The following is a 24,423-nucleotide window of genomic DNA, read 5'->3' on the forward strand; positions in this document are numbered from 1 at the left end:
CAAAATCAATTCTCCTCCAAAAGCAGAATATCCCTGAGCAGAGAAATGCAGGAATCAAGGGAGTTTGTCTACAGCTAGAAAAAGAAAATACTATGAAAATTAGACATACGTTATACCTCCAGACTCAGAAAAAAAGTTTTTAAACATCTGGATGCCCTCTTTGCATACAGAACTCTGTGGCTTTGGATGTGCAGTCATCATAAACTCTCACCAGAAATAAGAACCCTAAGGGTTAATGACTAATTGCTAATGCCACAGAAAAGGCTTACTTTAAAGTAAACAAGTGGGTGGACAATTAGTTGAAAGGATGCTCTGCAACTCACCATCTAACACCTTTCTTTCATCACAAGGAAACAAGAGCTCCTGAGGTAGATACATCCTGACAGAAAGCAAACGCTTCAGAGATGTACCTGCATGTTTTAAAGAGGCCAAAAGTTAAATCATTCCTTACACGGCCATACTTCTTTATTAAATACCTGATGACAACAGATGGTTTTGAAAAAGAAAATGATTAATACACATGGAGATTCAAGTCCCCATGGGCAGCAATGGGTCACAAATCCCAGCTCTGCCTTTTCCTTTATAACGCTTCTGCTTGCATGAATTTTCACCTCAGTACATCTGTTTGAGGGTCTTTTCTGTGAGCTCCAAAACCAGGCAAGGATAAAATTTCTAACCAAATGAAGTTAAGCAAACATTACATATGTTTTCAGGATATCTAATTCCAGACATCTTTTCTCCGACGCAATTTTCTGGAGCATAAGACCCTGAAGAGTGAAGAGAAAGCGTAGCTTCTTTGGGGGCTTTTTTTCCTTCTTCTTGTTGTCGAGACAAGTGTTTTAATTTATGTCTTTCCACAGTTTAAAGTAACTTAGATTACTTACTGATTTGCAAAGGCAAACTTCAGTTATTCTTCTTGATTGTCTGCTGTACTGGTTTAGGAGCTCAGGAACTTTGAATACAGCTTGCCAGAAATTGAAAATTATATATTGCTGTAAGAGTTCTTGCTCCAAGGATGTCAGCAGCTATGCATTGCATCTTCCTACACTCATACTTCAACACCAGATTTATCTGATTTCCCTAATCACACACCATCTCATTAAGATCTCAATGGAACATGAAACTACAGTGAGGATTGAAAATTAAATCTAAACCTACATGCTACAAGGGACCAGGACAGAGTCTTTGAAATGAAAAACAAATAAGAAAACAAAGTGCCCTAAACTGGTGAGATTGAAGCAGCATGAGAGGAAATCTTTCTCCACCCCTCTCCTCTTTAAACTGTAAGATATTCTTGAATATTTATACCATCCTGGCAGCCATCATTCCATGAACTTCTTGCTGCTAAGCATCTTATACTGATGCTGGTTGAATCTACCTACTGCTTCCTGCATCAAAATGGTGCACTGTAGAGGAGGAAATACAGAAGCCTGCCACTTCTTTGAATCACTTGCACTAGGATCTTTCAAACAGTGATCTCCCAGCTGATCTCCGCTTTGGTATCAGGATCAGGGGAGCAGATAATTTCTCTCAATTGCTATGGTAGATCAGTACCATGCTTTTATTAGGTTGCTATAAATGTGCCACAAATCATGTGCCCGACATTTCTCTTGCCAGTACACTGAGATGATCATCAGATCAAAGCTGCAGCTGCAGTTTGAGTATAGTTTAAAAAGTTTCAGAGATTTGCTTGATGTGCTAGAAGATATCCACAGATCCCAACTGTTCTGACATTTCTCCTGTGAGATCAATATAGTGTCTACAGAAATTTCATAACCATGCAGATGCTTGTCAAGCATTCACTGATATTTATTATTAGTTTTCCATTAAAACAACAAAACAATTACAAATCAGAGGAGAACAGAAGAGAAAAATTGTCATCATTTACAATAAAAGGACATACTAGAGTATATTCTGGAGGTTGACAAAAAACTTAACCAGCTCTAGGCTACAAAACAAGGAAAAATACCATGGAGATTAGGTGAGTGTTTGTTTACTTCCTTAGACATGGCTTTTTTGTAACCAGTCATTTATTTTGAATCAGGTAAACGGATTTAATCCCTTTCAGAAAAGAAAACTAGATTATAAATTACAGTGCTGTGCCAAAAGAATCCAGACAGTAGAAGAGACACTGGATCCAGAACCAGCAGATCTCTGTCATAAGAGTGATGCTATTATTATTTGTCTGTGTGACTGATAATGTTCTCTTCTCAGTGCAGTAGTGTTGATTTGAAAGAACAGTGCTATTTTGAGAGTTGTGCATCAAGAGCAGCACCAGAAAGTTAAAAGTAAGATGAAGAAACACCTATTCAGGAAGTTTCATCCCAGAGACATCAGAATCCTTCATAATAAGGGAACCCTCCTGTGGGATGATGGTACTGAAAGAATCCAGAGAAAAAGTACTGGAAAGTTATACAGCTTCATATTCAACACCTGAAACATCACATGTAAAATATTTCTCCTTAACTCATGAAACTGCACATGATAGGAAAATCATTGTATAAACATCACTGCCTCAAGGAAGAAAAAATAGCTCTATGACAGCTGGGTCTAGCACTGAGAACAGAGGATAAGCATCTCTTGTGTTATCCGTAGCATGCTATGAAACTGGAAACTGCATCCATATAGTAATGCTGGTTTTAAGGCTCAACGTTCAATCACGAGGAAAATCTCTGTTAGCTGGTACTGAGATTAAGGCCAGTGCTTTATGGATAGGACAGCCTTGATACAGAAACAACTCCCTGAATATCTGAATTACACCAAGAGAGCAACAATGATCGGAAGGTTTAGCATGAAAATGTATAAAATTATGCCCAATGTAACTATAGTGTATTTTCCCAGGCTGCAACAGAGCTTTGCATCTCTTTCCTTATATAAGCAGCACCTCAGTCCACAGGAATTTAGCTTGGAGGAATGCATTACAAATGTAGAACAAATCAAATTAGCTCTCAGATGTTATCTGTTGGTATCTCATTTCTTCCTCAGATTTCTGGTAACCACTGGAATGCAACCAACATCTGGGCAGTCAGGGGAGGCAGCTTTTACAGTGAAGTACTAAATATAGGTGTTACAAAACATTGTGGCACACTGCTTTACTACACCACCTACAGCACAGGATGAGCTAACAAATAGCTGCTACAAAAAAGTAGTTAGGTCTACCTAGGCTGTATCACCTTATGTCACAAAGACTACTTAGAGTAACGATATGAGGAGTGACAAAGCCACCGTCGTCTGCTGCAGATGTAATTTAAGGAAATCAAGGCTTATACCACTATTTATTGGTTCAGATTTTTTCCCTACCAATGAAATTTGGAGGCTTTGGAGGAATTCAGTAATGCATTCAGTTATGACAACACATAATATGACAGGTGAACAAATGGCTGACGGGACAGGCTCAAGGTGTTACAGAGCAGTCTTACCTCCAGCACTGCATGCAGTCTTGGGCACCGTAATATAAAACAGACATAAAACTACTAGAGTGTGCCCAAAGGAGGGCTATGAAGATGGTGAAGGGTCTCGAGGGGAAAATGTGTGAGGAGCGGCAGAGGTCCCTTGGTTTGTTCAGCCCAGTGCAGAGGAGGCTGAGAGGAGGCCTCATGGTGGCCTGCAGCTCCCTCACGACAGGAGTGGAGCTTTGACTTGAATCTAGAGCAGCAACTTCTTCTTTAAAAGAACACATTTGCTTTCATGAAAGTTTTGTGATTTCTATAGGACAGGTTGGGGAAGGGATTACCTGGCTTCCTTATTCAAGATTTTAGACAGCATATTACGCTAATTAGTGTGACAGGCTCCAGTGACATACGTATTTGATGTAATTATGTCCAACAATTCAGCAGATTAGATAAGAGCAAATGAAAATGTACTGTAGCTGAATCACCACACTGAGTTCTATTAGGTAGTGAACAGAGAGTGAAACATTTAATAAACTGTATCATTGGTAGAAAACATTTTTGCAGCCTCCTTACCAACAAACACAACCTGTCTGTGCAATAGCTAGGAGACAGGAACAAGATTAAGAAGGCCGTAGCACGAAGGTCTCCTTTAAAGGCTACAACAAATCCAGTATCGCAGCAGAGTTGATGGAATTGAGGCTTCCACTTGTCAAACAGGTAACTATTTATAACACAAACATCAGTGAAAGTTCCTTGATCAAATCATCTGGAAACAGGCTGGGCAAAGCACTACATCATCTACTGTACAGAACTGTGTACTGACAGGGACTTCGGGTGATGTGAACTAACAGACTGATCAGAAAGCATCATGTTTAGCCAGCACAGATGCAGAAGGCACAGGTCTTTATCAGACAATTAATTCAAAAACTCTCTCTTGCTCTATATTGCTCTATAAAACCTTGAGCAATTTTCTTCATTAAAACCAAAGAGAAACTAGAAGTACATCAATTATCTGAGGGATTAAAAGGTATTTTATGATCTAACTATAGTTATATATTTAAGGTTTATGTTATTCCTTACTTTCAGAATATAAAAAGTGGTGTTAGACTAAGAACCACCGTATATTCTGGTGGAAGTAACATCCCAACTCTCAAAAAGTGCTTGCATTTCAATATTCTGATCTCTTCCAAAGATTTCTATATGCACCTTAAGTAATTATCCTCATTTACCAAGTACCATGCAGTAGAAAACACTGCTAAAAACCTCTCATGATCAGTTATGATCACCCACCTCTTTCAAAGCTTTCTGCAATAGTTTGTCTACCCACATAGACAGTCAGCAGGCCTAGTCCCTTGCTGTTGCAGGCAGTCACATCATAAACCAAATACCATTGTAAAACCAAATAGGCTTTTTGGCTTAAGTTTCCAAAATTTGGGAGTAGGCCTTTCTTCCATTCAAACTAATTTGGGTAACAATGAAAAAATTCACTCATAAACAGGGTTTCTGACTACATCTTTTTCCGTCAGTGGTTCTCGTTTTCCGCTCCAACCCACATCATCTATTCTCTTCCTTCCACCCATTCTTTTCCCCCCAAAAAAGTCTGGCTTAGACACTGTGCTTCAATTTTCTGCAGAACTTTCTATTTTTCTTTCCCATTCTTTTTGTTTAGTATATGAAAGCAGCTTCCTGTTTAGAAACATGGGAGTCCTACACCCTCAGTAATGATGTATTCAGCCCATCAATGATCTTGGCATGAATGCCTTAAACCTTAATAAGCCTGATGGGATTTTCTGCACATGTCATCATCAGTCCAAGAAACAATGCACAGCATTTGTCATCTTGCACTGAATCACGCTCCCTTCCCTGTGCTCCAGTTCTAATAAGAATTCTAAGAGCTTAGAAGCTTAAATGCTATTCTCAAATAGTTCAGATTATAGATTCCTAATGCCTATAGAACAAGAATAAAACACAAGAGAAGACAATGTCATTGGAGAACTCCCAGTGTGATCAATATTGTTCTGCTTTTCCAGCCCTGAGTGCCTGCAGAGGTTTGCCATTGCTCACACAGCTCGAGGCCTACTGGAACCTATTATCCACGTCCTGGGCTTGTCCTGTGCTAGGGAATAGGAATGAAACAGAAAACAAACTCTGTTCAACTAAAAGAAAACAAGGACAACCTGAAAAAAAAAAAAAAAAAAACATGAATTAAAACAAAGTTCTGTCTTTGTTAGATACATGGACTGGATCAAAATGTTTCTCTGGTTCCAGAAGAAGTGTTGGTGACTAGAAGTAAAATGAGACATTTTCACCTCGAGAGTCCAATGTACATACATTCATAAGCATAGGTTGTTTCACCATGCCATTAATTCAGCAGGGAAATTCTCCAGCCGTACAGCTAGCACTTGCAGCAGGGGGTGTAGGAGCAGCACTGTATGCCACGCACAACAGGGTGCTGTTCATCTCCAAGCAGTGCTCAGGAGCAAAGTGGTTAACCACAGCGGTTTGTTCTAGATGGCATACTGCTTCAGCTAATGCTGCTAGCAAAACTGCTAGCTTGGAGTTGGTGCATTTTGAAGTCTCACAATGCAAGACACACATACTGTTTTACTTCAACTCTTCTGAGGACTTGCTCTGTGCCTACATAAACATCAAAACATATTTTGATTTTGACTTATGGGTGAGCAGCAGAGTTGATTTAAAACTGTCAGCAAGTGCCATACTAATTAAAAACAAATGAGTAATTGTACAACCACAGGGCCTGTTGACACAGGCTACATACATCAAAAGCAGGCAAAGCCAACAAAGCTTAAGTTTGAGACACCACCACCACCTAGCGTTCTACAGGAGTTAAATTCAAAGAAGTCTGCACAGGAATTTCACAAGCGGTTGATGCTCACAAAATTAACAGGACAGCAAAGAGTCCAGCTATAACAGCACTTCTGGAATGGGAATTACAAAATAAATAGTTTGTATTAAAAGAGCCACTGGGAGTCAAATGTTTAAAGAATTTCTGCACTGTCTGCAAAGACAATAAATTGAGAAGTTACTCTTCTCAAAAAAGATGAAATCCAAAGGCAACAACTGGAAGGTTACTAGACATGTTACTCTTATTTATAAAAAGCTACTAGAAAAGAGAGAATCTTTAAAAAGTTACATCACATAATGAAATTCTGGCAATCTGAAGCCATGAGACAAGCTGAAAAGGCATTTGAGAAGTCTTGAGAAGTTATTTTAGGAAAGTTAATGATACATTATGTATGCAATCCTCATGTTTGAAAAATAAAGTGCAAGTATGCATGTAAGATTACAGTTGATATGCAACAAAAGAATAAAAACAACAGTCAAAAAGACAAGATTGTAGAAAAACTTTATTTATTTTTTTTTTTAAATCTGCATTCATCACAGAGGACCTTCGGCTAGCTTCCACTCTGAAGAGCACATTTCAAATTCAATGCTCAGTAAAAGATGTTGCTGGACATTTCAGCAACGTAATAATAGACCATTATGACCAGACCACAAATAACCAAGGACTCAATTAGACAATAATTGAGTGAGCAACCACTATGCATAACCTGTTACTTAAAAATTCAAAAGAGGCAGAAGGTGTTGAGACAACTTTTAAAAGATTTCTATAGGGATTCCAGTGAGTTGTGTATTACTAAATCTAACTGTTCATCTCTGCTGATGGTTTATGATGTCTAGTAAGAATTACTAGATAGATAAGCATGTTATGCAGGCATATATGGTTCAAGTAAAGAGAACTTTACACCACATATCTCCATTAGCATTCTCAAAATGCATAACTGTTAACAGTTATCTACTCTAAAGTTTATCAGCGTAGAAGTTCTTGATGTGCCTGTACCTTGTGTATCACATCAGTTCTTCAATTAAAAAATCATAGTACAAAATGAATGGAGCAGCTTTCCCCCAAAACAGTTAAATAGGAAATCCCTTTGCAGTCTAGGAAAGAGAAAACTGAAGGACAATTAGGAGTAGAAAAGACGAAAAAGTAAACATGTAATCTGCTATCTCAATACTGAGAAGACAGCAGTGCTGCACAGAATTAAAGAGGCATCACATGAAAGTAACAGGTGGCAAGTTAAAAACCAAGTCCGAACTATACAAAGGCAAAACTAGAAGTATTTCTTCAGAGAACGTGTACTCAGCCCGTGACATCCTGTAATAATACAAGACTGCTAGATGGATGTAGACTCATTAATTGAAGAAAACTCCATCAGGTTCTGTGAAAGATAACTGTCCCTTCTCAGATTTGTAGATCCCTGGAAACTGGAAGACTATATGTTCACCCATTCTTGCTCTCCCCAGATCTATCTATTCTGGCTTTCTGGAGTAATAGGAGATAAGATAATACGTTAAAGAGGATCTCAGAACAGTCATCCTTGTATCAATTCAAAAGGGGAACTATTACAGCATCCATAGGTTTCTTCCAACATCAAGGAGCATTGCACCCATGGAACAGGAATTGAGCTAACTCTTGCAGAGGTGGCATGCTAGGGATGGATGAGATACAGGTCACAGACAACAGTTGTTTTTAAACCAGCCCAGACCAACTTCAAAACAAGCATGATATAGTGAAGGAAGCCAACTGCAAAGCCACTGCATACCTTCTCATCATTCAAATAATGTTAAGAATTTTAAGTTGTATGTGTACTTTTTCCTCTCTTTTGCATATAAGGTACCTATATATGAAAATAACATCGTGCACAGCTTTAAGGTAACAGATTCTTGCATGTGTATACAACTGGAATGACTTGTCCTTTCTAGGCTGCGGTAAAAGGAATATACATGTAAATCTACCCGTGATAAAAAGTTTAATGTAATTGCTATTAACACTAATTCTCAGTAATAGCTTCACTACTTCAGCTTCAGCTACCATTCCTACTTTTTGTATCTATTCCAATACTAGAGAACATTTCATGAGAGCAGCAAAGGATGCTGCCTTTAAGCCAGAGGTTTTTGTATTAGTCCCTACTCTCTTTATTTCTGAGTGCATGAAGTATTCATTCACATTTTGAGGCTATATATAATTTATTGCCAAAAAAAAAAAGTTAGCATTCCTTTAAAAAGGATCCAGCTTGGAGCTTACCAAGGTAGATCTTGCATTCCTCACCCTTGTCACAGGTTATGGACATTGTAAGTTAAGAATATTTTAATTGTAGAACAAAGGGACAAAGCAAGCTGCTTTTGCCAACCATAAAGAGCACGCCTAAGAACCTAGACAAATTTATAAAGTCATGAGTCAAGGTCTGTAAAAAGTGTCCCAGTGTAGACCAGTTGTCCAGGTATGCCTTTCAAACATACTTAAACAATGCATAGAGTAACTGTACTCAAACCTTTTTACCCCCCTAGGAGAATAATCTGCAAGTAGCGCAGGCCTGAGAAACTACATATTAAGAAAAGGACTTTGTTCAGGGTTCCAGTACACCTTCACAGCAGATAACCAATAAGCATCTTAAGCATTTTGCAGAATTTCATGTATTCAAGAACTGAAGCAAGCCACAGACAGTGGAAAATGAACGCATGCAATAGGCAACTCAAGAGAAACTCAAGAGCATGTGAGAGAGCATCTTTGTTCCCTACTTACGTGTTTGCAAACCATTGTTCTGTTAATAATGCTGTAATAGAAGTATCTGAAACACTATAAAAACTTCTTCATGTATCGTAAGTGGGAGATGCACATGTGGGTATATATATGCACACATACAATTTCCCTGCCACAAGGATAAGGTTAGAGAATTTGAACACAGAAAAGCCATAAATTATAGCACCATAGATTAATGTAATGCTGTCCCCACCATAAATGTTAATCTGCATGACTTAAGTATTAGTAAGGACAAAAATTAACACAACATACTCAAATTACTACTTTCTCAGAAAGTAAATTCACATACAACTAATATAGCATTAGGACTATATTAGTACATAAAAATATCTTCAACAAAAATATGACAAGTCAAATCTGAAAGATAAGCCAAGTTTATTTGAAACAAAGACACTGCTATTCCCAAGATTTGGAAAAAAAAAAAAAAAAAAAAGATTTTTTTTTTTTACTGATGTGACAAGACAGCCAATTTACAGCAGTTACATTAATTCAGGGAAATGTGGTTGTTTTACACTGCTTCAACTGACTACATGCACATTCTGCAAGATAAATTTGTTTTCCTTCCAAAAATAACAAGCAAAAACATCCTACAAAAATGTGTACACAGTTTTGAGACACATGATCAAAACACAAACCATTGTCCAAGGGCCTGAAACCTTCCCACAAGGTTAAATCCTTGGTTGCTTCAGCCAACCCTCAACGGGGGAGCTACAAGCACAACGCCGTCACCTCTGACAAAGAGCATCGGAATATTCCTTTTGGTAGACTATGAAGAAGGAAAGAAGAGTTTAAATTTACAAAAAGATAGTTTACAGAACACCTGCTAAGCACCAAAGACCAAATTCAATCATAACAAAACACCAGAAACAACTCCAACAAATGTCAGCTCAGATGCATAACTCTGTCATGCTGACGAGATCAAAAGAATCAACAGCAAGTCTCTCCACATCCTTTGGACTTTCACCACAACTTGTCTGAAACTTGCTATATTTTAGTCCAGAAAGTAGTTATTAATACACTATTTTAACCACACGACATAGTTTAGCTTGAAAAAAGTTTTCAGTAGAGATAAATACACCGAAGTCCTTACTTTATAAATTTCTTCATAGGTTTCTTCATCAATCTCTATTGTTGTTACAGTTTCTTCTACGTCACCCAGAATCATATTTAAGTGCTGATCATATGCCTGTAGGAATAAAGTTAATTATTTCTTCAAAAATTCAAACTCAATAAAATTACAATTTTAGCAAGACATTCAGACAATTATTTTAGCCTGATTTTGACCAAAATGTACCATTATGTCAAAACAACTTTCTCCCATCAGTCTACATTCCCAGAATTTGTCTGGGGCAAATTAAATGGCCATGAAAACTGTAACTCATACGGTGTGAGAAAAATTTAAATTAAGCACAAGCTCCACCCTACAAAAGCAGATCAAGAATTACACCAGCGCATCACAGATCTGTTCTCATCTTTGTGTTCCCAAATGAGTTTGAGACTTTATTAATACATTGGGCAACTGGCTCTCTTCCACAACACTGTACTGTATTCAGGAAGAATGACAGACCTAATGAGACAGACTGGTTTTCTACAAAGAGACATATTACGCTCAGAAGAAGCACTTAAATGAAATTTGCAGAGAATCCAACAAAGTACATATCCCAGTATACCTTCACGGGCATGCCTTATAAGAAAGTTGTTTGATAATGACTGTTATTTCAGTCTAAATAGACCTTAGAGTCCTTTACAAGAAGATGTCTGCATCGTTACTTACTTTACAGACATGGAAACAGAAGTCAGAAGCAGAGGAATTAATTACATGATATCATCTAGAAGACCACAGGAAAAAAAAAAAAAAAAAAAAAAAGCATCTTTAAATCTCTAGAGGAGCTTTTTATAGCAGAGTACTGAACAAATTCAATTTTGCCCCTGAACATATTACACTTTTTGAAAGAAGAAAGGGTTCAACCCTTGCTACTAAGATAACCTTTAACCTACCTTCTCCAGCCACTTCTCCACATTTAATCATGAGATACAATTAATTACTTGTGCTTTTAAACTAATTGTTTGAACAATCAATAGAATGTTACAGGTAAGCTTGTATAATAAAGTGTTGCAAATAAAAAATGTTGCCCAGTGCTTGGCTGAGTAAGCATAGTAGCGTTCTGAGTTTTACTTACATGTAGTCTGCCTCTCAGTTCTCTGTCATTCCTCATTTTAACATAGATTCGCTCATCTAGACTGAGTCTGATGAGATCAAGTGGCTCTTCTACAGTATTTGTTGTTTGTTGCTAAAAAAACACAATAAAGAAAAGTTATTTATAAAGATGACTGTGAACTTCTAGATTCCTCAGCATTTGAAAAAGAAAACAAACATGTAAGGACACAGAAGCTGGCTGTTTTGAAACACTCTTTCAGTTTCCTGGTGACTCTAAGTGCAGATGATATTAATACTCTACAGATGTCCAGCAGCCTGTACAGAATTAGTTAACAGACTAGTTAGTCTGTTAGTCTGGTTAGTTTGCACCAAAAAGTGCCTCATGCATACTGTCATAAGAGCTGTATTTTTTAATCTGCAAGCATTATCAGAATTAAAAGAGAAAGTCTAATCTGCACAAAGGAGCATGGTAACAGAAAGTACCGTATCTGTAGCACCACACTGCTCTAGCTAAAAAAAAACAAAACCACACCCGTTTCACGAGCCCACATCAGCCAGCTGGGTGACACAGACACCCCCAGCTGAGGCGAGCACCACACCTCAGTTCTGCCAAGCCCCAAAGCAGGTTAGAGACCCGGCCACCCTGGGGGCTGAAGTCTCTTCCTTGTGAGGAAAGCAAACTTTCAGGACCACGTCTAAGAAGTGTGAACACCTTTTTACACCCCCACCCCCAACACGTCACCCATTTCTCCCTCAGAGAGGCGCAGCCGACGGCTTCCACACCTCAGCTGTGCAGCCGAACCCCCTCGGCGGGCCGCCTCCATCTTACGCCCCCCTTCGCTCTCCTCACAGGCGCGGGGAGCAGGCGGGAGGCAGGGAAGGAGCCCAGCAAATGGCGGCGAGGCGCCAGGAAGGGCCCCGCCGCCACCACGGCGCTCAGCGGCCGGGAGCCAGGGCTCGGCGAAGACCTCCCCGGTGCCTCCCGGCCGGAGGGAGCCGCTCACCTGATCCACCTCATCCGCCATCTTTCAAACACTCTCCCGCGAGCCGCTATGGCCCTTCCTCTTCCTTCTTTTCCCCGTCCCCTTCCTCTCCGCCGGGGCGGGCTGTGGGGCGGGCAGACAAGGGGGCCGGGTGTCCGCGGCCGCTGTAGCGCCATGGCGAGGAAACGCAAAGCCTCCATCCCGGCGGCGACCGCCAGCAAGAAACGCCCCGGGGGGCCGCGGGATGAGGTGAAGAAGGAGAAGGAAGAGGAGGAGGAGGAGGAAGGTGGGTGCGAGCGGGCGGCCATCGCCAGGACCTGGGGCTGCGGGGAGGGACAGGGGCCGTTGTGTGGGACTGGAGGGGGGAGAAGCTGCTTGGATAAGCAGGGGGCTTGTTTTTAACTGACCCCACTGGTAGGACCGCAGGGATCTCTGTGAACTTCTTGTTCGCGGCGTTGTGATGAGTGCGTTCCTGAAGCTGTTGTACAGTTCTTGCCTGTTTCCTACAAAACGATGATGCGCTCTTCATGTTGAGCGTTTGCTTTCTTATGTAACTAGTGGATAATTTGCTTCTAACGAAGTCTGTGGAGGTATTTTTTTCTGATTGCTACGGAGGTGAGATTTGATCCTTTGACATAGCTTCTTGTCTTCTATCCGATGCAGATGATTTTGAAGAGAAGAAGCCCAGTATAAAGAAGAGCAAACCCAAAGTTCCAGCTACGAAGAAGAAAGAAGACTCTGATCCTGGAGTTTCCAAGTCAGCAAATAAACCTTCAAAACAAAAAGGGGTAAAATTGCTAGCAAAAGAAAATAAAAAAATCACGGAAAATAAAGGAAATCACAGTAAAGAGCAAACCAGCAGGTAAGTTTACTTATTATTCATCATTAGAGTATAGAGGGGCTCTCTGTTTCTGGTTGTTGATTGTTTATATTTTTTTTAGGGCCTTTTACTGCAAATATGCACGTGAGTAGATTGCTTTAGGCTAGAAGTCCAGTTTAGTTCATTTGTGCCACACACTTTAACAGACATACTGTCTGATTGCAGAATCAGTCTTGAGGAAGACTGTCTATATGGGAAGCAAATATCTGAGCCTTTTCAAAACAATGGTTTCAATATATGATGTTATTTTATTCTATTTTTTACATAGGGTGAGGGAGGTTTTATGGAATCTAGCACGAATAGAAATATGACCCTGAGATTAGGGTGTAGAATGATGAGCAGAAACTTTTAAACATATAATTCCTCTGTGTTTTTTAGGAATCCAAATACAACATTAGTATGGTTTTGCCGTGATTTCTATAGGGAATGTATCAATAAGAAGAAATGAAACTGGTCTCACTTCACTGGCCAACCAGATCCTTTGGTATTAGCATAGTGAGACAGAAACGGTTCCAATCCCAGTACTCTGTGAAGGTTTGGTAAGGACAAATTATTCAATGAACAAATTCTCCAAGAACTCATTTATACAAGCTGTTAAAAAGGATGGGACCTTTTTTTTAGGTTCAAGCATCTTTTTTCCTAAACAACCTTGAAGAACTAAGATTTAAGTTTGCACTGAAAAAATGTTGCCCAATGAACCTGTGGTTATTTATGGCAAAGATTGCTTGCTTTTCTGAGACGACATCTGTGGTTTACGTGTCAAATATTCAAAACCTTTGCATCTGTTGTTACAGATGTAGAGGTCATGCTTCATATATTTCCCCATTTTAAATATTTTCTTTCTATATATTTTTTTAAATAAACAAGCACCTGAACTTTGTGATGCTAAAACCATTTTGGTAATTTTAATAGTGATTCACTGAAGCCCCCTCAGAAGGAGACAAAGTTGAAGAGAGAATCTTCTGTTAAAAAGGAGATGGATGAAGACAATACTGATGACGATGATGAAAGTGAAGATGAATGGGAGGATGTGGAAGGTAACAATTGCATGTTTGTTCCAAGCAGTAAATATTCTTGTACACAATGGGTCTTTTTGTAATTTGATTTTTGAGCCATTTCCCATTTGGATTCAGGTAAATACATACTCTAAGTGTACTGAGTATATTCCATGTGCCAGGTTCCATGTATGTTCTATATTAAAAGGTCATATCTCACAATACTTCTAGAATGATTCCAAAGTAGGAAAAAAACAGACAACTGACTTCAAGGTAAAGCTTTGAATTTGACAATTTTTTGGTGTTTGTTAGGGTTATGCTACCATGTATAGCACTTTCTTAGCTATTAGCATTGTTTAATACTGAGAGAAGCAAAGAATGAATTGGTCTGAACATTCAAAACTCTTGACTTCCTTGTAAAGAAAAATGGAGGTGCAATCAACTGAGCTGTTCAGTGAGGTTTCTACCAACAACCTGTAAGAATCATGATGATCATAATCTTCATAATTTGCTGCTATAGATTTATGCCTTCTAAAGTGAAGTCAGTTGTGTTTTTGTTGTTGTTGTTGTTGTTTTTTTGTTTGTTTGTTTGTTTTTTTCAGTACAAGTACTCTTTGGGTGGTATCTGCTTCATTCAGCTTTCTCATGATTAAATTTGCTTGTTGCAGTCACTTGTCATTAGACTGTGCTGAGCTGATTCCTCAGTGGCAGTTGACTATCATCCCCCAGTTACTAGAAAAAGCTGAGTAGACACTGTGTTACAGAAGATCCAGGAACTGATAATTACTGGGGACATTCTCTTTGTAGGTTGTTTGAACACATGAGGAGGAGTGGGTGGGTTTTTACCCATTGTCAGTCCTTCCTATGGCAAATATTCCACATTTGCGTATTTTTAGTAATGTTTTGTTTTGGTTTGGTTTTCTAGAACTCCAGGAACCTGTCACAGATAAGTTAGAAGAAGCTGCTGTTCATTCCTCAGTGGCGCTGCCAAGCAATCCGGTTGAGATAGAGATTGAAACGCCAGAACAACGTAAGAAAAGAGAGAGAAGGTAAGAACAGGGAAGGCAGTGGAGCGCATCTCATGAATCTAGAAAGGCAGATCCATAGAAAACTACAACATCCATTTCTTCCGTAATCTTATGCAGAGAAAAAAGGAAATCTGAGTTTGAGACCTATCTTCGGAGAATGATGAAACGTTTCAGCAAGGAGGTTCGTGAGGACACGCATAAGGTATTGGTCACAAAGAAACCTGGCAGAGGAAAAAATGAATGTAAAATCTCTGAACTGGTCTGTAATGAGGAAGAAAGTAATTTTTGATCAAAATAATTTGGGGTCATGGCTAGAAGAGAAAAAATAAAAGGCTGTAGTCCAGACAGATGCTCACTGGACTTCTCTTGAACTGTAAGTTAGAAACATCCATGACTGTGTTAGTAAATTTCCAAGTGAAAAGAGATGTGAGTAGGGGGTGTGTTTCCCCATTGTGTGTATCTGTTCATTCTATTCATGTAAACTGTCAGTCAAGTGAGCAGGAGGCACTGACAGGAACTTCAAGGCTTTTCTCTATTATGATGGTGATTAGATGACAGTCCTGTGCCCATCTTATTTGTAGTTGCCTGTCTCTGTCAAAAGGAGCAGTAGAGGTATCCTCATTTTTAACCATGGACAGTAGTTCCAGCAAAGAAAACCTTGTTTGAACTCACTATAGAAACTTTCTTCTCTCAGGTTCACCTCTTGTGTTTATTAGCGAATGGTTTCTATAGGAACAGGATCTGCAGCCAGCCAGATCTTCATGCCATTGGTCTGTCCATCATCCCCACACACTTCACAAAAGTGTCTGCAGGCCAAGTGGACATTCTCTACCTTTCCAACTTCGTGAAATGGTAAAATGCTCTCTGCTAGTCCTGCTGTCATACAGAATGTAGAATAAGGGTTCAGGGAGAGGGGTAAATGTAATTAAAAATTTTCAGTAATTTTAAATACAAGAGTGAGAGGCTGTTCTTTGTGAAGAAGGAAAGGATGAACTATGAAGTGTAAGAATATACTCACAATGGTAGATAATAAGTAGGTGTCTCAACATTTCAGGTTTATTGGAACCTTCACTGTCAATGATGAGCTCTCCATTGAAAAAGGAGAGCCCCTTCAGTCAACCTTGGAGAGGCGCTTTGCCATCTATGCTGCACGAGATGATGAAGAGTTGGTTCATGTAAGTGACTGGGAACTGCAGGGTTGGTCGCTGAATTTGGATGCTAGATCATTGCAAACAAGGTGGTGTTTGAGGGGTGAATTTGGAGAAAACAAGTTGGTGATTTAGTGTATTCCTTGCTTTTTTCTTTCTGGTGTATTTTTGTCTGGAGTCCTTCTGTGATTAAGTTCCTCAGTATGAACTGTGCCTAAGAAAGAAATGAAAGAGCTGCTGCTTTGCAGATGTGTGGCTTGCAGCTTTGCCTTGTTGCTGATAAATGGGATGTTGCAGCTTCTGTGTCACAAAGCAGTTGTTGTGGTCTTTGCATCCCTGTTGTGTAAATAGAGATGCCACTTCCTGGGACAGGAGGTAAAGACAAAGCAAGCCTGGCTTAGGCACTTAGAAGTCCCATGCAGGAAAGCAGGTGCTGGGTCGCAGCTGTTAGCACTCAGTTGTGACTGTAATGCCATTTTCTGAATAGCTGGTATTTCTGCTGGGTTCAGCTTATGGTATGTTGTTGGCCTCGGCCACATTTGGGAAGGAGAATTTAGAGTCATCTTACTCAGTTTGCCTCAAGAACAAGAGGCTGATACTGTAGATGGGACTACAGTGACTCGTCATGTGTGCTCCAGCAGGATGGGTCATTTAGCCTCTTGGCTCTTTATCTGTGAGTTCACAGCAGTGCCTCTGTCACTGTTGTACCATAAATAAGAGCCAAAGACAACTGTGCAGTGCTTTGATACTATAGCAGCTGAGCTACCTGCATGTCTTTGTCAGTGTCTACAGTGCTGGGTAAAAGCTAGGAATGAAAATGGTTTGTGAGCTGTCAAAGAGTTTTGAGATTTTTTTCATGTATCTTAAAAAAAAAAGGTTAAACACGCTTTGTTTTTCCTTTTGCAGATATTTTTAATTATTCTCCGAGCATTACAACTACTGTGTCGCCTTGTGCTGTCTCTTCAGCCTGTTCCTCTCAAGGAGACAATAGCAAAGGTAATTTTCATAGGGTTTGTAGAATTCTGTAATCAGTCACTCCCCAAAAGGAGTGCAAAAGCTGTCTGGCTGTTGCAGCTTGAAGTGAATCACTTACTGCATGAACCAGGATGGTAATAGTGTTCTTCTGTCTGTCCTACAGGAGACGCAAACCCTTAAGTTTTAGATTTATCCTTTCTAAAAACAAAACCAACCAAACAAAAAACTCTTATTTTGTATGTTTAAGCACAGTATTTTTTATGTTCTCTCATTTTTCAGTTGATGAACTGAATATTTTTAAAAACTTAGACAGGAAATGCTGCTGGAGTACACCTCTCTTCATCCACCTGCCTGAAGTTTTCAAGTCCCTAAGATATGCAAATTGACCATGCCTTTGGTCTTTATTTACCTCATGCTGATCTCAGAGTTATCTTTTTTTTTTTTTTTTTTTTTTTTTTTTTTTTTTTTTTTTATCCCTGCTTTTTGTTAGCTATGGTAAAAGTGACCTAGCCTCTTTCTTGCAGGGAAAAGGCTCATCCAAGAGGCAGTCACTCAGCAGTACCTCTGAAGGGCGGGAAAGCTCTGGCACAACACCCAAAGCCGTGGCAAAAAAATGTCCCTGCAAAAAAGCCAAGAAGGATGAGAAATCCTCAGGGAGTGAAGAAGACAACAAGGAGCCAGAGAAACCCAGAACTGCTCGGACCAAAAGGACACACAAGTCGAAGCTGACTTCAGGCAGCCAGGAGCAGAAGGAAATTGGTAATGAGGAGAGTGGTTTAGGGGAAAAAGATGTGCCCGTCAAGCCCAAGAACGATCGCAGGAGACGAGTGGCCTCCAAAGTGTGTTACAAAGAAGAGAGTGGAAGTGATGAGGGCAGTGTTTCTGACTTTGAGGTTTCAGAGGAGGAGAGTGATCTCTCTGATGAGGATTTCGTAACTGTATCTAAAAAACAGAGAAGGTCATTGGGCTCCCAGAAATCAAAGCTAACGTCTATCAAAAGCCCCAAAACTGAGACTTCAGAATCAAAGCAATCCAAAAATTGTTCTGGAGTTGAGCCCAGACCAGCCAAAAGCATGGCTCCAGCATTGCCTCATGCACCGAGAAAGAGGAACAAAATCATTTCTAGTGATGAGGATGATGGGCAGCAACTGGTAAGGAAAGTCGTTGGCACAGACCAGTGGCTAGAGGTTTACCTTGAGCGTGAGAACAAGTGGGTGTGTGTGGACTGCGTTCATGGCAGTGTTGGTCAGCCCCAGCAGTGCTTCAGATATTCCACAAAGCCACTTTACTACATTGTGGGATTTGACAACGATGGGAGCGTCAAGGACGTGACACAAAGATATGACCCAGTGTGGATGACCACAACGAGGAAGAACCGTGTGGACCCTGAGTGGTGGGAGGACACGCTGCAGCCATATAGAAGTCCCTTTGTGGAAAGAGACGAGAAGGAGGAAAAGGAGGTAAATGATGATCATTTTTTTCAGGACTTTTAATACCATGAGTTCAGTCCTTGGATTCTCATTCACGTAAAAATCATTAGTAACAGTTCCATGAGGAAGTTTCTATTGAACTTGAAATATTTATGTTTTAAGTAGAATATACAATGATACGATTCAAGTAATAGTCAGATAGAGGCTGTTAAGAGAAATACAGATAGCAAAAGTATTGGACAGCTCATTCTGAAAACATACCAGCATGAGTTTCTGTACAGACTAGCATTACCCTTCTTGGAGAGAGTCTTTAGGATACATAGATCTGGGTGCACATCTAAGTGTCTGTGTGCAACAAGAGTGCTTTGGTACATTGGTTCACCTGATAAAATTCCTGGTGTTTTTTTCCTTTGATACAGACTATAATGATTACTATTTTCTTAAATGTTTAATACAAGAGAGCTGCAAAATCACTCTCTTTTGCATAATTCCTACAGTTTCAAGTTAAGCTTCAAGATCAACCTCTACCAACAGCAATTGGAGAGTACAAGAACCACCCTCTTTATGCACTAAAGAGGCATCTCTTGAAGTATCAGGCAATCTATCCTGAGTCAGCTGCTATCCTAGGGTACTGCAGGGGAGAGGCTGTCTACTCCAGGTGAGTGGAGTGTGTCTCTGTAACAAATTGAAGAGTTAATTGGTGTTAAGACCACAGTGGCATCAACAACAGTCTCAGGCCACATGCATGGATAGGGTGTGAGATTTAGCAATTCAGACAGCATTTGCATACCACTTAGATACAGCTTTTTTACCATTCCTAGCATGTGAGTAAAGGTTTGAAAGTCTCTAATAGAAATGTTTTCTTCGGACCTTTTAAGAGATTGTGTACACACGCTCCACTCCAAGGACACTTGGCTAAAGCAGGCTCGAGTAGTGAGGATTGGAGAAGTACCTTACAAGGTAAGAGAGTTTGGCTTCCTCCTGCGCAATGTCTGCCCTCTGAAGTTGAAGTTTTGTTTTGGTTTATTTTGTTTTTGTCTTCTTTCTGTTGGCAGGTGTAGATTTCCTACTTGCTTGCATGTTGTAGCAGCACCACGCATCTGTCCACTTACTGGGCATACAATCTACCCAAATCCCAGCTGTCTGTTCTTCCCACTCCAAGGGTGTCTAGCAGAACTGCACCCTTTTCATCCTCTTCCGTTTAAACTTGGGAATCTAGCTCCCTGTACCATACAGGAGCCATGAGTTATCATTATAAGCAGTAGATACTGAAGACAGGAAATAGGCATTTCTTTCTGATGCCTCTTTTGTCCCAGGAAAGTCTGAAATCACTGGCAGCTTGTTTTTGTGGTGTTACAAGTTTGATCTCTGTCTTTGCACAGATGGTGAAGGGATATTCCAACCAGGCAAGGAAGGCACGCCTTGCAGAGCCTGCAAACCGGGACAAAGAGGACCTGGCACTGTTTGGTCGCTGGCAAACAGAGGAGTACCAGCCACCTATAGCAGTGGATGGAAAGGTAGCCAGGAGGGCAGTGTTGGTGTTAAAAGAATTGTTTTGTATGAAGCTGTGGGCTTTATTTTTCCAGAAGTTATATGTGAGTTGTAAGGTGAGATCAGTCAGTAACATCTGAACTGAGGTTTAGTGTTCTGAGGTAACTGTACCCAAGAGAGAAATGGTGAAAGTTTTATTGAGGCCTTTTGTTCCTGAGTCCAAGTAATGCTGAGTAATGAAAGGCAGCTGACTTTCTAATTCAGTTGATCCAACTTACCTACCCCATCTTTGTTTTGCTAATTCTGTGCATTACAGCCAGAGTAACAAGGCCTGGTTGGAGAACATAACTAGGAGATAACCATGCAGCTAAAATATAGACTTGAGCCTTTTCATGTGAATATGATATGTGAATATGAATATGGTACTATGAATGTAGAAGGCCAGAAATAGAGGAGAGACCTTGAATTGCAGCGGGGATTTTCGCCTCTCTCCAGAGGGCAGGAGTGTCATTTCTCTTTAATTCTGCAATAACAGGTTCCTCGGAATGAGTATGGAAACGTCTATCTCTTCTTGCCATCCATGTTACCCGTTGGCTGTGTGCAGCTCAGACTCCCCAACCTGAACAGATTGGCACGGAAGCTGGACATTGACTGTGCTCAAGCAATCACAGGATTTGATTTTCATGGTGGCTACTCGCACCCAGTGTACGTAAAGGTGCTTTGCTGCAGCTGAGGGATTTCGATTTTCTGCAGAAGCAGTATCCCCTGTGCTAAGGAGGACATGTCCTCCTCTTTTGTGCTAGCTGTGGTAGTAGAGTTAATGTCCCTGGCAAGCAGAAGTGACTTTATATGCTTAAAGGGTCTGCACTTGTGTGCGGAGGATAGCTGACGAATTACACACACAGATCCTATGAGACAGCTTAGTCTGTTCTGTCAGTATTCATCAACTTTTAGTTTGGCTGGGTCAGCAGGCATTTGCTCCCTTTTTTTTTTTTTCTTCTAGTAGCTGACAGAGGATTCTGTTCTCCTTCCTAGTACTGATGGCTACGTTGTTTGTGAAGAATATAAAGAGGTGCTCATTGCTGCCTGGGAGAATGAACAAGCAGAAATAGAAAAGAAGGAGAAGGAGGTGAGAACTATTTTTGCAGCCTCCTTACTGTTAAATTTAATTTAAGCTGTGGACAATAAAAGGTCGGCTATGTAAGCAGTGGACACAGCTCTATGATGGTAAGAGGCTAATGGCATCCCCCAAATGCCTTATTTGGGGCTTGCTGTCTGTACTGCAATGGGAAGCAATACAAGGGTGTAGTTTTATCTGAAATAGTGAAATCTTTGGAACAGTTTTCCATGGCTTCTGGGAAATGTGAAGAATACATGTATGAGGTTAAACTTTTTGAAGAGGCTCCAGTGTATTTTACACAGTGAGTGCACATATCAGAAAGTGACAGTAATTAATACGCTTAGCAGATAAGCGGACACCAATACATCATACTCCTAAGAATCCTACCAGCCTATAATCTTTTAATGTGATGCATTTAAGTTGGTGGTTTGTGTGTGTGTTTTTTTTTTAACTGCCACTTAAAGTCTTCAAACTTATATTTTCTGTCAATGTAAACACATTGGAACTTGAAATAGTGATTCTTTTTCTTTTCAATGTTAATACCACACAGAAGCGTGAGAAGAGAGCTCTGGGGAATTGGAAGTTGCTGACAAAAGGACTTCTTATCAGAGAGAGACTGAAGCAACGCTATTCCATCAAGGTATTCTGCATTTCTGCTATATTCTTTTTCAGGAAGATATTTCTCTACGGAGAGATTTTCTTCCAGTATTTCCAATGTGTTATTTTTCCAGCAGTAGAGTGTAGAACTTCAGAATGTAATCGCTCAAAAATCTTTCTCTTTCCTGTTAATATTTGACTAACAACTAGTTAAAAAAAATCTACGCCAAAAATCCAACAGTCATGAAACAGCCATGAAAGATTAAGTATTATTTTACAAGAGACTACTGTTTAACAAAGCACTTTTATTTTTATATTACTCTTCTGTTTTGATATACCCCTTTCCTAAATTTCTTCCTCTAAGCCAAGTATGTAGCTATTAGAATGTCAGTGGGCTGCTCTTTTGTATGAACTCAGATATTAGTTCTTAATCCTTTCCCTGTTGCGAAAGGTGAAAAGCATGATCTTTTTAAAGATGGTTAATTTTTATTCTTCTGTGACCTAAAACACCTGCTTGAGTTGGAAGAATGCTTGACGTTCAGAAATAGAAACACACTGCTTTGGGTGAGAAGCCCAGACAAGAACAGCCAACTTTTGTAATGTCATTGAGAGCTACTGTGACAGAAAATGAACCTTTTTAGTTACAAGTGATTCCTAGAGCTTCCTTTTCCATTTTCATGGCCTTTTTTTTTTTTTGTTTAGACTGAGTCATCTGCACCTGAGACAGAGAAAGGAGCTGGATTCTCCTCTGATGAAGAAGGAGGTCCAAGTTCAGGAACTGCAGGACGGGATGTGGCAATTTCTTGGCCCCAAAATCGCCAGGTAGAGAAGCAGAAGGAAGAGCAGACAACCAAAAAGAGCAAGCGAGAAAAAAAGGGAGAGGCAGCACAGTTGTTTCCTTTTGAGAAACTGTGATCAAAACAAGCATTTCTTTACCATTTCCAGATGCAAGAACATAACTGTCACATCAAATGTATCCTATGCCAGTTAAGATCTTCTTCTGTGCACTTGTGTTTCTGAGCTATCAGGGACCAACCTAATTCTGCATCAGGAATATCTTTTGCTGTTGTGGATGATTAAGTTCATCCCTTTATCCTTGAACCTAGGAGAAGCAGATGCAGAGTTGGACCTTCTAAGATCTCTAAATGAAGTTGGTCTCTTTTTGTTCTCTTTTGTAAATATCACTTAGCATCACTTAGCACTGTAATAAATCCATTTTCTGAGGCATTTCATTAGCACTATCTCTTCCCATTTTTCTCCTTTCCATTTTTCCTACTTGTCCAGAACTAAAACATGCAGCTGCTGTTTAACAGTCTGTGGTGAGCTGGCCAAGACACTGCTAATGTCCTCTTCAGTACTTTCAGTTCATACTTTATCCAAATCAGTAGTGAGGTAGAGTTCTAGTCTCACCGTCTGTCTCATCATCACAGAGGGGGAAATACTTCCTCTAAGGTGTCATGAAACATGCAATCAAGATTTAGAGGAATCCAAAAATTTACTTTCTGAAGAACACATGTGCCTTTTGTGAAAACTCAGCTTTGGCTTTTTAGCCTATGGTCTTCAGCCTTCCTTTACTTTCAGAAATCTTGTGCATTAGAAGGAAGAAGCCCTGTCCTTGTTTCAAACTTAAGGTTAAATGTGTCATCTTAAGTCATTTAAAACGTATACGTGTTTCAGTTTTGTTTTATCAAGACTGTTTGGTATTGTTCTGGAAAAAAAATGTGTAAATCTGGCAATGTTGTCAGAAAAGAAATTCAGTGAAACCAGGGAGGTTTTCTAAAATGTTATCTAGTACTTAAGCTCTTAAAAACCGTTGAGAGGAATGTTAAATCTATACAAGCTTTTCCTGCAGTTTAGAAACAGAAACACTGATCTGTATTTTGCAGTATCTTTAAAACCACATTAAACTGACAGTCTATATTTTTAAAGAGAAAAATATGGTCTACTTATTGCTGGATGCTGTTACAGAGGAAGACTTCAAAATGCAAGAAAATGTTTTTCATTTAATTATGTTTCTAAAAAATCTATTTTTGTACTGTATTTGTAGAATAAAATAAAGTATTAAAACAGACTAATGCTGTCTTTTATTCCTCTCTTCTGGCAGCAGCTGTTTTACCTGAAAGGATTCTAACGTGAGACAAAAAGCATTGTTAAGAGAGCTATTTCTAAACATCACACATCAGGTCCCAGGATATTGCAGAACTGCAATACTCATTTTGAGTTTTAGTTTTTGCTACTGAGTTCTAAAACAAACAAAAACATGAGTTGTAGGTTTGGTGAGTAGGTATAACCTGTACATAAGACTTCACGAAAAAGTCTCTGTCTTGCATAAAGTATTAACACTGCAGTGGACTCAAGCTGATAGTGTGTTTTGCGTTAATCATTGTGTGGGTATGGAGGAGGGTACGCCCTGAGACAAGTGCTTTGAATGCAAGGATTGAAGTCCAGCTCCACCTGGCATTAGTAATTTTTCATCTGCTTAAACTGAGAGCTGATATCACTTGTATCAATGTGACTCAGCACTTCTTAATTCGGGATACTTAAATACAAGAAGTTGTGAGTAGTCGCTACATACAGTCAGCAGGGAAAGAGAGACAAAATGA

General features: G+C 39.7%; 2 protein-coding genes across 3 annotated transcripts; one reads left to right on the forward strand and one right to left on the reverse strand.

The window, feature by feature from the left end:
- Positions 1–9,373: 9,373 nt before the first annotated feature.
- Positions 9,374–12,231, reverse strand: LSM3 (LSM3 homolog, U6 small nuclear RNA and mRNA degradation associated). The gene is made up of 4 exons (XM_082768357.1): positions 12,178–12,231; positions 11,196–11,306; positions 10,106–10,201; positions 9,374–9,781 (listed from the first exon to the last, which is right to left on the reverse strand). The coding sequence occupies exons 1-4, from the start codon at positions 12,196–12,198 to the stop codon at positions 9,701–9,703; spliced, it is 309 nt and encodes a 102-aa protein (XP_082624483.1). The 5' UTR covers positions 12,199–12,231; the 3' UTR covers positions 9,374–9,700.
- Positions 12,232–12,239: 8 nt separating this feature from the next.
- Positions 12,240–23,854, forward strand: XPC (XPC complex subunit, DNA damage recognition and repair factor). 2 transcript variants are annotated; one of them, XM_082768355.1, is made up of 16 exons: positions 12,243–12,442; positions 12,820–13,018; positions 13,949–14,073; positions 14,957–15,080; positions 15,177–15,261; positions 15,754–15,911; positions 16,114–16,234; positions 17,114–17,203; positions 17,707–18,642; positions 19,110–19,270; positions 19,491–19,572; positions 19,995–20,129; positions 20,639–20,808; positions 21,139–21,232; positions 21,774–21,863; positions 22,523–23,854. In XM_082768355.1, the coding sequence occupies exons 1-16, from the start codon at positions 12,331–12,333 to the stop codon at positions 22,733–22,735; spliced, it is 2,895 nt and encodes a 964-aa protein (XP_082624481.1). In that variant the 5' UTR covers positions 12,243–12,330; the 3' UTR covers positions 22,736–23,854. The 2 variants fall into 2 exon arrangements, with proteins under 2 accessions (XP_082624482.1, XP_082624481.1); XM_082768356.1 differs by lacking the exons at positions 21,774–21,863; positions 22,523–23,854 and having other exon boundaries at positions 12,240–12,442; positions 21,107–21,227.
- Positions 23,855–24,423: the final 569 nt, after the last annotated feature.

The sequence above is a fragment of the Aythya marila genome, assembly GCF_965140915.1.
Source record: "Aythya marila genome assembly, chromosome: 10".
Classification (NCBI taxonomy): Eukaryota; Metazoa; Chordata; class Aves; order Anseriformes; family Anatidae; genus Aythya; species Aythya marila.